Below are 15,705 nucleotides of genomic sequence, written 5' to 3'. Positions count from 1 at the left end.
AGTGACGGAAAACGAAACACCATAAAATGTAAAAAAAAAAAAAAGAAGATAAAACGAAATCGTGTGTAAACCTCATTTCGCGCGATAGCTTGTGTGATGCTTTGAGCGAAAATAGCACGGTCGTGGATCAAAGTTTGCGAGGGATCATGTTTTCCTCCGACTCGACGAGGATGTCCCTTCGAATTTCCGCGCTCGTAAGAGTCGTAAAAGCCTCCATTTCTGAAGAGCTCTCGACGTCGCCGTCTCGTTCGCGAAAGCTGCAGAAATGAGGGTCGAGGGGGAGGAGGCGCAGGTGGCGTGAGGGGGGAAGAGGGGCAATACCTCGACGGAGGGTGTGCTTTCGATATATTTGCAGACTACCGGTACACGTCACGTTGGCATACTGTGCACCAACAGATTCGCGGCAAATCTCGGAAAACGACCGACAGCTGTGACGAATATCTCGCTGCCGCGGTTTTTCGCGCCGTTGTCCGGAAACTTTTTCCTCCCCCGCGTAAGCTCTCGTGCCGCCGCCGTCGCATACGCGCCCGCGAATCAATACCGACGGGAAGTAAATTCGAAATTCGTCGTAAACAAAGGACGTGATATTTTTATGTCGACAACTCAAAAATTGTTAATTCTGCATTGTATATAATCGATTTTGTTATTGTACATTTAAAAAATATATATATATATACACACATCTATTTCTGGATCATTATACTATAAAACTTTCCATAAATTTCGATTTTTTGTGAAATACAAGACATCTTCTGATAATTAAATACATTTTGCTTTTCTTTAAAATATTATTCTTATACAAAAATATATTTTATATTTGTGTAGAATGTTTATAATTTTTTAAAAATTACAATAAAAAACATGACAAAACAGAGATTAATATTTATATCATATTAATCTATGATTTTAAATGAAATATGACATTGCATATAGAGAGTTACAGCATATAAGTCCCTCTGTTATTTCGATTAAATGCAGATATGGAAAATATAAGGAAAATTCAAAGAAAAACGTATTTATTTTATTAGCTTAGAAAAAAAACTAGAAACTTTCAGGAAATAATTAATACAAAGATTCATGAATTTATTGCACTTTATTACAAACGACAGGTGATAGAGCGTAAATGTTCATGCCTACTAACAATTATTAATTTTAAAAGGGCTGAGAATATTATTCATAAAGATATATATGTTTTCACTTGTTAATTAATAATCAATATAAATCATGAATATTTATTTCAATACTTTTATGTAAAAAATGAGAATCAGTTTTTATATAAAATAAAAAACGATTCGTTCCCTTTGATACTTAAAAACAGCTTATACAATGAGTCAGTAATTTTCCTAATATTGTATTTTAAAGTCAATTTTTCAGTGTCAATCAATTCTTAAGTCACTTACTTGAAAAATTGTATCCTCATATACAGTCATATATAAATACCGCAGATACAGCGAAAGAAAACTCGATGGTATATTATTTGAACATAAAATGGAACTCTTAATTATCCACGGCGTTTCATCAGTTTTCTGCAGTCTTGCATCGTTCTAGCACTTGCCATCGAGATCGACAGCTTGATAACAAATGATACGACGCAAAAAATAGATTGTCCGGAAAGGACGAAGAACGACAGGATTTCCGATCCTTTCGTTCTTAACGCACACCATCATTTATCCTCACGAAAGTTTCCTCCTCACAAAAGATTATATAGGGTGAGAAAAAAGCGATTCCTTTTTTGTTTTATTGCATGAATTATATTCCCTCCACAAAACTGTAAAACTTTTATTTGAAACGTGTTTCGACGGATACTCGATTTCCGATATATCTGAAAATCACGATATTTTTTTCTCATTTTCTAGAAAAAAAAACGGTTTATTATATAAGCGTTTAGTTGCAAAATTAGATTCGTGTTCTGCTGTGCGTGTCGGATTTCATTTAGGGAAAGAAAGAAATTAATTCCCCAGAGAACAAAAAAAATGTGACACGAGGAATGCACGTCTTAAAATATTTTCTCGTATTTCAATTGTGTCAGAAACAAATATGTGTACAGCTCGTTCTCCATGCATCTATCGCATCCAGATTTGCATTCACCGCAATTGCGGCGGTTTTCATTCCCTGGCTACAATATGCACGTAACGTGTAATCGTCGTCCCAGGCAATTACTGAATTGTCCCAAATTCGTATAGCCGATTCGTAGCCAAATATGGTCGCCGTCGGTTGCAAATATCGCTGAACGAAGCGCCAGAACAATCGTATAACAACTCCGATTGATTTGTCGATGCGAAAGCGTCGAGTCACACGGGGCTCCCGTTGGTTGGGCATATAGAGTCGACGTGCTCGACGGAAGCTGCGAAGTCATGGATCTATTTTCGGGCTCTCGCAATCGGCATTTACATTCGAATGTAAATCCGGCGAAGTAGGCGGTTTTCGCGGAAGCTCGATTTCCCTCTCTGACAGCTCCGTCATCCGCTTCTAATCAATGCTGACCGCGTTCCCGCGCGATTTAATCGCACGATCCTCCGTTTCAATCGTCGTAATGACGAAGCGAAACCTCCCCTCCGCCCTCCCCCGTCATCCCGAGAACTCTCTCTTTCTTCCTTTCTTCCTTCCGTTGCATCACGTTCATCGTCGTACGCAAACTTTTCTGCGGCCGCGCAAAAACCGAAGGAAATCGAATTCCGCGCCGTCGCGCTCATTTATCTCGCGTTCTTTGTCCGCGTTATCGACTACCCCTGCCCTACCCGGCCGTGCCGCGCCAGCCAGGGGCTGACGGATAAGAAGCGATAAGGCAGCCAACGGCGCTATAGGACGTCACCTTGCGAGAGAGAACAATTTCGCTCGCAGCCATCGATGGAATATAGAAGATAAGCGCGACGGACGGGGATCTCGGTGGTCTTCATAAATGCATGAGAGACCCTTGGTTGCACTTTGCAATTTTCCAACGCTATTTTTATTCTGTCGTTCAACCCCGCGCGACCTGCGCGTTGTTCAACATTCGACTACAACTTTTCGTGCAATATCGACAATCTCTCGCACATTTATGTACTTTGATGTTCACCACCTCCTTCGCCTCTCCGCGGCATATTTAATTTTAAGGCAAGAGCAAATTTAATAAGCACTGATTTAAAGATATTAAATCCAGTCTTCGGTGCGTCGCCTAGCCACGCCGCGTTCAATATTCCTGTCAGAAGTTTCGCGATTGCGAAATATCGGGGATATTTAATTAAACGTAGGAGAGGTGCGAGCAGGTATATATTGAAGTTTTTCGCATAAAATATTACTCGCGCTCGTCGTACGTATTACATCAGCGAATCCATAATAGCCATGCTTGCTTTCAACATTTTTTCCTTCCCCGGATGTTTAAATAAAAGTTGTAGCTTTTAGATTCCTACGAGACGTGGAGAGAGCGGTGAAGCAGACGGTCAACGCGTTCTGTCTTTTTAATTTTTCAGCAGATCGGAAGTATTTTCTTTGGAATTAACTTCTCCTGGATAAATATCCCGATCCATTTTGGTCATTACCGAGAAGACGATAAGCTGTTCGCAAACGCGCGGATGAATCTTTGGCTATTTCGAGTCGAAAATTACTTGGGGTAAACAAGCGGACTAAAATTTATACGTCAAGGTCCGATCGTCGCAATTTCGTTAACGAAAAGGAAGGGCCGTGTGTCCGTGTGATGTCTACAGACAATGTTGCAATAAAGCGTCGGTCTCCGTGGCTTCATCTAAATATAGGCGACTAATGGAATTGAGATAAATTCAACGAGCTGGCAAACATTGCGGAGCTCCCGCCGTCCGCGTGGCTCACGTTGATCGCCGGTTTCACGGCCGCTGGTAGATAACGATATAAAAGGGAGAGAAGTTCTCCCTCCCTTTCCATCTGTAAAAGTATCATGGCAGTTTATCCTAAGAATGTGTGGAAATGTTTGTTCGTTATTGCGTTCTCGCTTGAAATTACGCGTAAACTTTCCTCGATTGTCTGAACGTGAATGGAAGAGACATTGAGAGAGAGAGAAAATTCGCTATCTCCAAGATATTTCACTACCCACTGCCGCGTTATTTCTTAATGACAGATTTTTTGATAAAAAAATGTTGAAGAATTTTGCCATTATTTATTGCAATTTTCAATTTTTAATAATTAACAGCGATTGAATTTTTATAAAACATCAAAATAAAATTTTACTTTATATTTGTACGTATTTTTTAATTTTTAGGGGAGTAAGTTTCCTTACAAAATTAAACAATACCGTGATAGAAGTAAGGTATTTCACTTGTAAGAAATCTCGTTTTGCGCAGAACCATTCATTTTTAACGTTAAATAAATCTTTGTGGCTGTACGTTATCGTTAAACAGCAAACAAAGTCAAAGTTGGGCGGAATGAATGCGCCTCTGCATTTCGATGCGGAACTTTACGAAACATCCTGTTTACGAGCATTCGCTCCTTAGTGTACGCATGACATCACGAAACGTTATGCAAACGAGAGAACTCTTGCACGGGCTGTAGCTTCAATAAATCTGCAGCGAGAAGTTTATCAAGGCGAACGGGAAAGAGCTGTCGTTCGGCGTCCCACATTTACGCGGGCCGAATGCCCGCGGATTTCTCGTATTTATCAATTTCACGGTGAAGCTCGGGAGGCCTTTTTTCTTTGGGGGTCACAGACAGCGATGGAGCGAGCCACCATCAATCCTCCGGCTCGCGTGTTCCAAAAGTGCGGCACTTAGGAGCAGAAAGGGCCTGCCATTTCGGCGGAGGTCTGCTGCACGGAACGTTCCGCGCCGTACGTGTGGAGACTCGTACGCGCGCGACGTCGAATCTACGTGGAAATAAATCGCGGCGACGTCGAATCGCCGTCGTTCCATTTTCATTCTCGCGAAAGATCAACGCACCCTCGCGACATAGAGGGATACAGCGCGAGATACGGCGCGAGTGATTCCCACTGGTGCGCGACCTATATGTCGCGAATGGCAAAATCCTTCACCCGCGCGAATAGTGATTAATCGTCCGATTAACTGCACAAAGGGCGAGATGAAATTGGCAACGAGTGTATTCATTTCTTCTCTTTTTTTTCCATCGCGCGCAAAATGGAGATTTTCAAGCTCGTTCTCGCGTGACGTTTCCGATCGCGCGTGTAAAATAGTAACTGATAGGGAAGAGAACCCGTATGTCGTTTTTCGTTCACAAGAACGATACGTGGATCAGTCGAACTGCCACTATCGAAAACTTCTTTTGTTCAGAAATCTAAGAGCAACGCGATGGAATTAATACAATAATCAATTGACTGCGTTAAGTATTTAAAGTATGCATTCCATATTTGCTATACTTGGAAGTATCGGGAAAAGTATCAAAAAAGTATACAAAAAAGAAACTTTTTTCAAAAACTTAAATAAAATATTTTCTTCCATCTGACAAATAAAATAACAATCTGAAATTTATAGATATTTGACTTATTACAAAGAGAATATAAAATAACGAGTTTAATATTAGTAAAATAATTTAAATGACAAAATCTAATATATAAAATCTATAATATATAAAATTAAATCACTGACATTATATATAGGAAACCTGTTAATGCGAAAGTGTCTTAATGCGGATATAGGGAGAAGGCAACGGCAATCCCTTAATCAGTCTCCGACGTGAGACGTTATTGGGTCCTCGATCGACACATGAACGCGAAGACGGTCTCGAGTCCTAAATCGAGGAGAATCGCCGGAAACTGGCGGGGCGGGGAGGGAAGGTCTTATCGATTTCCCAGAAGCCCGGAAGGTCTAGCCTTAGGAGGAAGAGGCTTCCTACGAGAGGGGTTTCTCTCGCCATTTCCCTCCTCGCAAGCGCGCAAGAGGGTTACCGGGAATCTCTCCTCCGCGGTAAGAGAGACGACCGCGGGATATCTTTTTGCCGGTTTCTATTTCCCGGGAAAGTCACGATTTCTTCGAATAAGCCCGGTTTATGTGCAAGCGCTCGGAGAGACCGCCCCCGCGAGTTGAGGAACTCGCAAAAGAAGCCGCGAAGAGTTGGCCCTTTCTTTTCTTACCCGTCTCATTTCGTTTTTACGACCGCGCCTCAAGACACTGTCGTGTATATCTCGCGATCGCGTCGTCGTCGCATAATTTAATTGTCGGAATCGCCGACTGTGCAGAATCGTGCGACCTGCTGGCTTGCTTGCTTGGTTGCTTAATCGCCGACACATTTGCCTCGCGTTTCTCACTTCATTTTGATAAATTGCACGTCGTATAAATTTTTTAATCATCGCGTAAAGTGTGTAATGACACGTTAGGGAATTCTGACTCACGGAAGTAATTTTCCACCTTGCATATAATAAGAGACATATTTGAAGAAAGAAAAAGTTTAAATGATATTTTATAAGATGTTTAAACAATAACGATAATGAAGGTAGTCTTGAAATTTATCCGGCGGCACTTATTGTTAGACCTACATTCAGCAGTCTTTAATTCCAATTGTAAGAAATCTTGTGTCTCATTAAAAACTATGGCAGTTATTTGAAACAAAGTAATTGGAAATATTTCAGAGAATTTTTACTTTTATAATTTTATAACATAACATTTTTCTAACATTTTACATTTTAAATTGACCTTATTCAATTTTTTAATATGTACAGGAAATTTCACTAAATAAACAGAATTGTGCTTGACCATCGGTTCGCCGTGACTTAAGCTATCTCGAAATAGTTTCGATAACTTCTTTTCACAATCTTACAAATTTTCTAACTCATAAATGGAATATAGAGAGAGTCTCAGTTTTTTCCTCGGCTTTCTTGTCAGATTTCAATGGGCGAAGGAAGTTCTTTCTGAGTATGCCGTAGGTTTCTTCTTCCGCAAAGCGAAAGTTCTCCATGAAAGTTACAAAGCGGGCGAGTTGACGTAACGTATGGATCCGTTTGTTGTCGTGTTCGCCGGATAGGGAAGCAAAAGTAACAGTATTTGCTAGATTCCGGGGAAAAACAGCGGTGTCATATTTTACTGGGCGATCCTTCGCGTCATCGCCAGAAGTTTCTTTCGCCCGCGCCGCCGCGTCGATTGAAGCTCCTTTCGACCGCGCTTCCCTATTCTACTCGCGGAGAGAGATCTCCGTTATCCTGAACAAACTTTATTTGGCGGAAGCGAGAATTAATTTTTATGGGCAATCTTAGGAGCTCGCGATCGATTTGCGATAATGGGATCGATAATGGAATTGGCTGCGGCCCGTCGCAAATAGCGTTATAACAAGTTTATGCTAATTTAATGATTAGGCTGGGAAACTGTTAAGTCGATCCCAAAGAAAATTATAATTGCAAATTATAGTGCGCGCTGTTTATGATACAACTTTATTTATTGCGGTTCAAAATTTTAACATGTTTTTTCTTTTTGCGCACACCACTTTTCTATCTCGTGTAATTTCGTTTTTTATTCTAATGCAGGAGCATTTTATCTGACTGTAAAATATTTTTATGTTTCAGTTTTTAGCCGGGGGCGATCATGACAGGAACATACCGGAGATCGGTGAGTACCGCTAGAATGAATAATGCTTTCCTATTGATTTCACTCTGTTTTCCATTATCCTCTTTTCCTTTCTTTTTCCTTATGTCCGTAAGATTATTCTCGTTACCTCGAGACTTATTCCAAAGGCTGTATCTCGGAAATGGAAATTCGCTAACTTTTGTTATCAGAAACAGAATGAAATGATCTGCAAATTTATTTGCATTGTCTGACAATAAAGTTTGCAATATGATAAAATAGTCTAGCGAGAGAAAATGAATTCTAATAAAAAGGAAATACGGTTATCAAAGTTTACGACATATTTATGGTGTAACATAAATAATATTCTCTCGGTATCCTATATACAATAAACACAGCAAATATATCTCGTAGTAAATATACAGATGGCGAGATGTATATATGTACCGCGTCGATTACTTGTCAAAGTAACAAGAAGCGATGGGGGCTTTCCTGCGTCAAATGCACTTAGCGTAATTTAAAAGTATAGCCCATCGGGCTTTACATATTGCCAATAACAAGCCGCATGAGAATTAAACCGGCGCGACATGCATATTCAGGAATTATTACCGCTACTAATCGGCGGCATGGGGGGGGGGAAGGGCAGAATCAGTCCCCATAAATTTCGCGTTCGGCATGCATCGCGCGCGACAAATTTTCGCAGTGGAAAAATGCATATGAAGGCAAAAATCCTCGAATATGTACTCTCGATTCGACATAAGAGATTCGACGGATGATAAATCGTCCGCTATTGGCAAGTTCAACATTCTTATTATTCCTCCCCCCCCCCCCCCGCCGTGTGTGAGCCCAGGAAACTTTAAACGTGCCCCGCATCGTGTGTGTTTCGTATACACGTCGTTGATCACAATGAACGATCATCCGTGCGCGGACGCGGGGAAAATAGCCGCGGCGTCTTACGAAAATATTTATGGAGAGCCGGTATCCGATGCGCGATATCGAGGCGTGTCTGAGTTACTTCCAAGATCGACGGGGAAATATCGGCGGAAATATCTCAGCCGGGAGGGGGAAATCTCGTTTGGCGCGGTCGCTTATTCGCGCGTCTATTAAAATCTCTCTTCCGCTCCGTTTGAGTTTCTCATTAGAATTCGGGGAAATTCCTCGACGCCGACGACATTCGAAGATAATTATCGCGCTTTGTTCCGCGGTTATATTTTCTATTTCTCTTTTTTTTTTCAAGCGCCCTTTTTTCAGAAAATTACTCAGAGAAGACTCGTTTTTTAAGCTTATCTGAGAAACCAACGTTAATAACTTTGCTATAACGTTTATTAACTTCGTTCGCGATACGCTTGTTAAAGGATATTTCGCGCGTGTAGCCGTCGAATATTCACGCGTTGACAGCTGACAATGGCCCGTTCAACCGCGATACCGTCCTCGTTATTCACGCATCATTTGTCTCGTATCCCAGTAGGTCTCCCATTATATTTCTGATATTCCGTCAGAAACGTCAACACGTATCGAAGGAAAAGGAACGTGTAAGACGTACAAAACGACGAGGTGAAGGTATATTCTCGCGAAACTGTTATTCCGTTTACCGCGAAAGTTACATTAAAATAATGAGATTTTTATCACACGAATGTGATAGATCCTATGACACAGATATATAGTTTTTAGTTAGAGATACGTAAACGAAATTAATGTAGATCTAGATATCGTGTTATTGAATTATACGAAACAAAAAATATGCAATATCTCCAACAAACTTCTTGCAGCAATTTTTGTGACAAAGTGAAAAAAACGCAATTACGGAATTACGACATAATGAGGTAAAAACATTGAAAGAAATTGAGGGAATTGAGGGAAAGCGCGTAAATGAATTTCTAATCTATTCCAGAACGGATTGTAGTGCAAAATGCAATTAAAATAATGAGCCAGTGCATAAATAATAATTTATTAAACCAACGAAATACTGAAATAAATAACAGGGAGACTGAATCTTTTATTAAATTCGTACTTTTATTAATTAAATCCATATAAATTTTATAAACACAAACTGTTTGATATTAATCACCGCGTATAGGAATTGAATTTCCGACGTGACACTCACATCGTGTAGTTCAAGAGCGTTTCGTCATAAACAATTAATTTGTAATTCAGCATTATCTGAGGATGTCAATACAATGCGCGAACAATTGCGCCGCAAGTATCATGAACGAGGGAACACGATCGCTTCATGAAAGATTTATAATTACACGTCGGCGAGGGATGAGCCCGCGTCGAATCCTAATGGTATCCTCGACATGATTCTGAGCCATTTTAGCCGGCTGCCGGTGGATGGACCTAGCTCGTTAGTCGCCAAAGCCGCGGCTTTGTAACCCGAGGTTGACTTCCAATTCGCCCAGCACGCGCGCGGACATTCGGACGTACAAGCCGAAGGATCACGCCCCGGACCGGCTTCTGCTTCCGACGATTGTTTACACAGGTCCCTGCGAATTGCTACTTTACATAGCTCGGGTACCCGATGCTATAGTAAGTATAATACACGGCGCCCGGCATTACAGGAACGCCAAACTGCTGCCGCTCTCTCACTGGGATGTTACACATTCACGATGGCCCGTAATACAATTGATCCCGGCGAACGTCAGAAGCACTAATTGTAACGTCATGTACGGCGATTCGAGCCCTGGTCATACGAAACGAGCGCGGATTTCCGTCGTCAAATAATCCGCTTTTTTTGCGAAATCTTATCTATCTGCCACGCATATTGAATTTATCTGTGCTATATTAATAACGTTATCAGTTGAATTTATTATTATTATCGATTCAAGGAAAAACGAAAGCTTTCGAAGAATACGCCAATATTGTACGAGCGCTTGTACATTTTACGAATTGCGAACGTGCACTCGCGATATTGTATGAATTTGCAATTCTAACCTTTTCGTCAAGTAGTCCAGGTTGTTTTACCTTGCGAATGATCGCGAAATAGAACACATCGCGTTATTAATGCAGCGCGGCGATTTTTTTGCGTCTGGAAACAGACTCGGCGCGAGAAAGGCGAGAAAAAGGCAGACATTTGTACATGTAATTACTCATTCTGAATATGCATAAACTTACGCTTCGGCGAAACTCGTCGTAACAAAGATCCAACATTATGGTTTTTCCTCTTATATGATGGAGAAAAATATCGCCACAGGAACATCCCTCGGAAATGGAGGCCTCTGTCTCTCCTGACACGTTTCTCGTCACCCGCGTAAGAATCCTCGCCGAGGTGTCTTCAGCAAGAAGCCCCGGCGCCCCCGAACATTATCCCGCGCATTATCCCTCGAAATTTTTTCCCCCAGGATGGTCCATCAGGAGTTGTAACGGGAACTGACTCGACGGCTCAGAGAAAGAGAGACATCCGGGGCTATCGGATTTCTAATGACCCAAAACTTATCCGGCCGTTGTTCGATTCACCTAACTTTTCCATCGCGGCTAATGTGCTTTTTCGCTGGTTTCATCCTAAAACACTTTCCTCGGGGTCATATTTCTGAATTCTGATTATGTTACAAACGTTCTCTTTACTTCTCGCCGATTATTAGTTTTGTTTTTGGACTCGTTTAACTTTCAGATATTGATTTTTGCCAAACTTACGATTAATGCGCCAGAAATAAATTGTATAAAATTAAATACCCTCGATTATTATAAAAAAATTAGATTTTTATTTGACTATCGAACAATATTTATTTTTTATTTACCTTTTTGCAGATCGGATTTTTGAACAACAATTATTAATTTATTTGACTTTAACGTTTAATTATATTTCTCTGAATTAAACATTCTTTTTATATAATTTATATGTATTTTGAAATATTTATCAATATTAATATTAATAAATATTCGAAAACATTTATTAATCAATAATAACAACTTATTAATTAATTTTAAGCCGATATCACATTCGTTAGTTTAATAGCTTAAAATCAGTTTTTTTATTATTTATCCGAAATATTTAATATAAATACATATTTGTCTCTTATATGATACATATATTCTGAAAGAATTGAAATGTTTCTTTTTAATAATAAGAATTTTAAAATTTTGTATACAAATTTTATATATGTATATTTTTTTATAGTTATGCTTGCAACATATAGATATATATAAAACACACATAGAATACTATATAGAATAATTGGAGAAATAGAATGTTTTTTCTAGTATATATTTTTAGCGAATAAAAGCAACACGAGTAATTGATTTATATATAGCTGTACGCGATGTTACATCGTACAAAAAACATACGGTAAATTGCAAGAAATTCCACGGGAGTGGTTCATCTCAGGAGTACAAATTCCGTTCCCTCCCACGAAAGCTAAACAGGCATTACAAGCAGATACGGTCCGCGATGGTCAGACGATGATAGATGCGCCAAGTTCTCTCTCTGCGCGATGATCCGACCGACGAGAGAACTCCCGAAATCGATTTCTGCCGTCGGTCGTCGCCTCACGATGTAACCCCACGACGTAACGCGATTTCCCCATTAGCTTAACCGCGGACGGAGTTAGCCACAGTTCGGCGAAGTAAGACCCCGGCACGAGACCTCTGCAACATCATCGACGTCGCTTTCACGTCTCGTCGCGTCCTGTCGCGTTCGTGGCCCCGGACGGATCCGTCGGATTGCCAAATGCCAAAAGGCTTCTATAGCCTGGAAAACGAAAAATAGGACGACGACGACGACGACGACGACGACGACGACGACGACGATGACGACGACGACGACGACGACGACGACGACGACGACGACGACGACGACGAGTCCTCTCACGCAGCCTGTTTACAGACACACGCGTCGCAGGACGTCGGACCGCGCGGTGATGAATTGTACGACAAATTGAACGCAGATTAAACCGAGTTCCATCCATCGACTGTGCGAGTTAACGAGATAATAATCAAGTCTGCTGGGGTTTCCGAGGGTCGGCGCGTGATCTTAATTGGGAAAGTTTACGCGAAGTAAAGGCCGACTTTGACCAATTGGGATCGCCTCTATTAGACATTCAGGAATAAATAAAACGAAAGCAAATCGAAAGTCTTGCAATCTCCTCCCTGAGACTCGATCATCCTCTTCGGCTTATTGAAAAATCCTTTACCTAAGAATTTTTATCCGTAATATTTAACGCGATTCAACCGTGGAATTTTCTCCGCGCAGAAAATTTGTATTGCGCTTGAAATCATTAAATTAAAACTTCTTAACGATCGGCAAATGACCGTGCGATGTTGTTGACATAGCAATTATCGCATTGATTCGTTCCTCATTAGCAAGTTAAATAATTCCATGTCGCGCGTAACCACCCGTTATAAATTGAGGGGATAATTCAGTATTGCTAGTGCTCGTTTGTCATTCTCTAGTGGCATCTGTAATAGGACGACTGTTGCGTAAGCGGGATCATATGCTACGATTCGATAGATTTACCATCTATATTAGACAGCTCTCTCTCTCTCTCTCTCTTTCTCGATTTTCAAGCTCACTGAGCAATTCCGTAACATCTTCGGATAATCTGACGAAAGGTTCATCTTTTATCAGTTATATTAATTCAGCTTCTACTGATCCCATTATTCGTGCCGCGCGGATTCAACGCACAGCTGTACGTTTACGGAAATGTATATTTAATCGATATCGTCGCTGATGAAGATTCAACGTGACGTTATCGTACAATAAAATTTCGAACCGTTATCAATGGAACGATGACACAGCCTTTATATTTGATTTATAATGCAAAAAATAGAATTTGAACGCGCCTCAATGCGCCGGCAATTTATAAGAGCGCGGAACAATTTCTCGCGAGCGCCGTTAATCATTTTCATTACACGCACTAATGGCCGTTTATGCGCATACTGGTGTTCATTACGAACAGCAGGCACGAGCTGCGTCCGGCTATGCTTGTTTCGACAAGCTTTTATTTTGTCATCGCATAATTATAGAATATTTTAATCGAAATTATTTAGATAGAATAATTTAATACGCCAAATTCATCGATCTGTTGTTAAATCATTATCCAATATAACACTCCGTGTGCAAGTATATCAATTAAGTGATAAAAATAAAAGTATAGCAGTTTATTGAGCTCGAAAAGGAAATTGAATAAAAGGAATCTGATAGATCAGATAAGTTATATACCTATAAAGATCGAATTAACGCGCAACTATTAACGCCTTTAAAACTGTTGCTGTCAAAGACGGTAACGAAGAGAAATGGCCTTTCGATTTGCCTCATTAACTGCTTTTTTTTTATCCGATGAAAGCGAGGAGTCGCTCTACAAACTGCAATTAAGCGAGCAGAGCGTTGGCACGAAAAAAAGAGAGAGATGGCAAAATCGCGCGGACCAAAGTGCAGTAGTGCAGGCGGACCGATCAGACGGTTCGCCGCCGCCGCCGCTGCGCTGCGTTAAGTCCGATGAATATCTCGTTGGGCACGTTTCGCACAAGAGAGAACGCTCGGCGACTTTGGCCGGTCGCCAATCGAGCGGTCCAATACGCGCGTTCACGCGAGGTGATCCATTAGAAGTCAGGGCCGACAAACGGCGTCCATTTATTTCGGCGGTCGTGTAAGCGAGCCCGTATAATTAGCCGGCCGAAAGAAAGGGAATCGCTCGGTCCGGCAGGGAAACTAATCGATGCGTCGCGCCATTGTAATCCCGAGGGATTGGGCGCGGAAAAATTGTGATTACCGCATGAAAAAAGAATGATTTCGTGTCGAAAAATTGAGCCGCATATAGATCTGACAGTAATTTTGTTGGACCATCAAAATAATTAGGTATATAGAGCACTCGAGGCATAATTATAATACTGCGAAGATTTTAGCTGTGTGAAGTTGATCCCTCCACTACTGAAAATTAAAAAACGACCATTACTCGATTGGTAATCGTTTGCTAGTATTTTGTAGTCCATTCTCGATGATTGATAGTCAAAGTTGTAAATAATAATATGAAAAAAAGACATACGCGCGATATCATCGGGAACATTTAGAGAAATGTTTCGCTGTTCCAGCTAGAATTCTAAATATTACACTTAAATTAAATCGCTGTTTTTTGTATCTGCTAAAAAATTGTCTGTCGTACGTAGAATTTATAGCAGCAATATTTTAAGAATATATACAAGAAAATATAGATCTCATAACCAAATGTGATTGGAGTCTGGATTGGAGTCTGGACTGATTAAACGTCATAGAAAAACTTTCTTGCTAAATTTGACAAATAGTTTAGATGTAATTTCTGTCTCTATTATCTACATTGATTAAATACAAAACATATGTGATATCGCAGTGCAGCTTATCCGTTTCCTAATCACTTATCCGTTTTAGCTAATTTTTCGTACACCTAAATATTTCTCGCTATAATTGCAAGATTACTTTTTGTAGTGAATGGACTACCAAACATTAGTAAACGACCACCAAACGAATGCTTACAGTTATGATTACTTATGCAGTCTGGAAAGTCATATTGCGAAAGGAGGGGCTAACTTCACGCGCGTATGTCTTTTTCATATTATTATTTACAACTTTGACTACCAATCATCGAGAATGGACTACCAAACGACCACCAATCGAGTGGTCTTTTTTTAATTTTCAGCGGGGAGGGAGGCAACACAGCTGAAGATTTTTAATATTTTAGCAGCCAATATGGACGTTCTAATGATTACGTCATAATTAGTTTCGATGACCTAGCAAAATTATTTTCAGATCAAATTTTTAGACTTTTAAAATTTTAGACAAATTTTTACTTTAACAAAACTGTTTTTTCCGCGTATCCTACAGCCCGAGTGACATCAACAACATTCTTCGACCGATCTATTGTTGTTCTTTTCTCTTCGAAGATTTCAGAAAATTTTTTTCGAATTTACATAGACTTGAAGTAGCACCGCGAACTTTCAAAGAAGTTCGAGGCGCACAATTCTATTGAGAAAACAAGATTATTCCGATCGGCGAGGACTTCGCAGGAACAGAAAAAGCATCCCCCCCCCCTGCAAATACGCAGAATGTCGTATAGGCCGCTCCGCGGCGAATGGATAAACCGACGAATAACATTGTCTTCAAAGGAGCACTTCCCGATATCCTTCCAACGAAGTTAGGCGAACTCACCGCGGCGGAATAGTCCTTCGATTGTATCTTCGATATGCGTTATCTATCGCGCACAGCGAACACAAATGTTATACTTGGAATAAGTTTGAGAGATTAAGGTAACTATATATATATGTGTGTAAGTTGGAGAATAGTGTACTT

At 40.5% G+C, this 15,705-nt stretch overlaps 1 protein-coding gene across 3 annotated transcripts; it reads left to right on the top strand.

The window, feature by feature from the left end:
- Positions 1-5,115: 5,115 nt before the first annotated feature.
- Positions 5,116-14,912, top strand: LOC105447944. 3 transcript variants are annotated; one of them, XM_011686269.1, is made up of 4 exons: positions 5,116-5,346; positions 5,597-5,864; positions 7,454-7,496; positions 14,845-14,912. In XM_011686269.1, the coding sequence occupies exons 2-4, from the start codon at positions 5,664-5,666 to the stop codon at positions 14,898-14,900; spliced, it is 300 nt and encodes a 99-aa protein (XP_011684571.1). In that variant the 5' UTR covers positions 5,116-5,346; positions 5,597-5,663; the 3' UTR covers positions 14,901-14,912. The 3 variants fall into 3 exon arrangements, with proteins under 3 accessions (XP_011684571.1, XP_011684570.1, XP_011684569.1); XM_011686268.1 differs by lacking the exon at positions 14,845-14,912 and adding an exon at positions 7,589-7,725 and having other exon boundaries at positions 5,116-5,293; XM_011686267.1 differs by lacking the exon at positions 14,845-14,912 and adding an exon at positions 7,589-7,725.
- Positions 14,913-15,705: the final 793 nt, after the last annotated feature.

This window comes from Wasmannia auropunctata, unplaced genomic scaffold (genome assembly GCF_000956235.1).
Source record: "Wasmannia auropunctata unplaced genomic scaffold, wasmannia.A_1.0 LD336090.1, whole genome shotgun sequence".
Lineage (NCBI taxonomy): Eukaryota > Metazoa > Arthropoda > Insecta > Hymenoptera > Formicidae > Wasmannia > Wasmannia auropunctata.
The sequence above is the reverse complement of the archived record's forward strand: the minus strand, read 5'-3'. Positions and strand labels throughout refer to the sequence as shown.

What these genes read in the sequence shown, in the direction of transcription:
- LOC105447944 (XM_011686268.1), top strand. Translation starts at nt 5,664, where the DNA reads ATGAACGCGAAGACGGTCTCGAGTCCTAAATCGAGGAGAATCGCCGGA. An exon ending in CCGGGAATCTCTCCTCCGCG is followed by an intron (nt 5,865 to 7,453) that starts GTAAGAGAGACG and finishes TTTATGTTTCAG; the next exon opens with TTTTTAGCCGGGGGCGATCA. An exon ending in CAGGAACATACCGGAGATCG is followed by an intron (nt 7,497 to 7,588) that starts GTGAGTACCGCT and finishes TATGTCCGTAAG; the next exon opens with ATTATTCTCGTTACCTCGAG.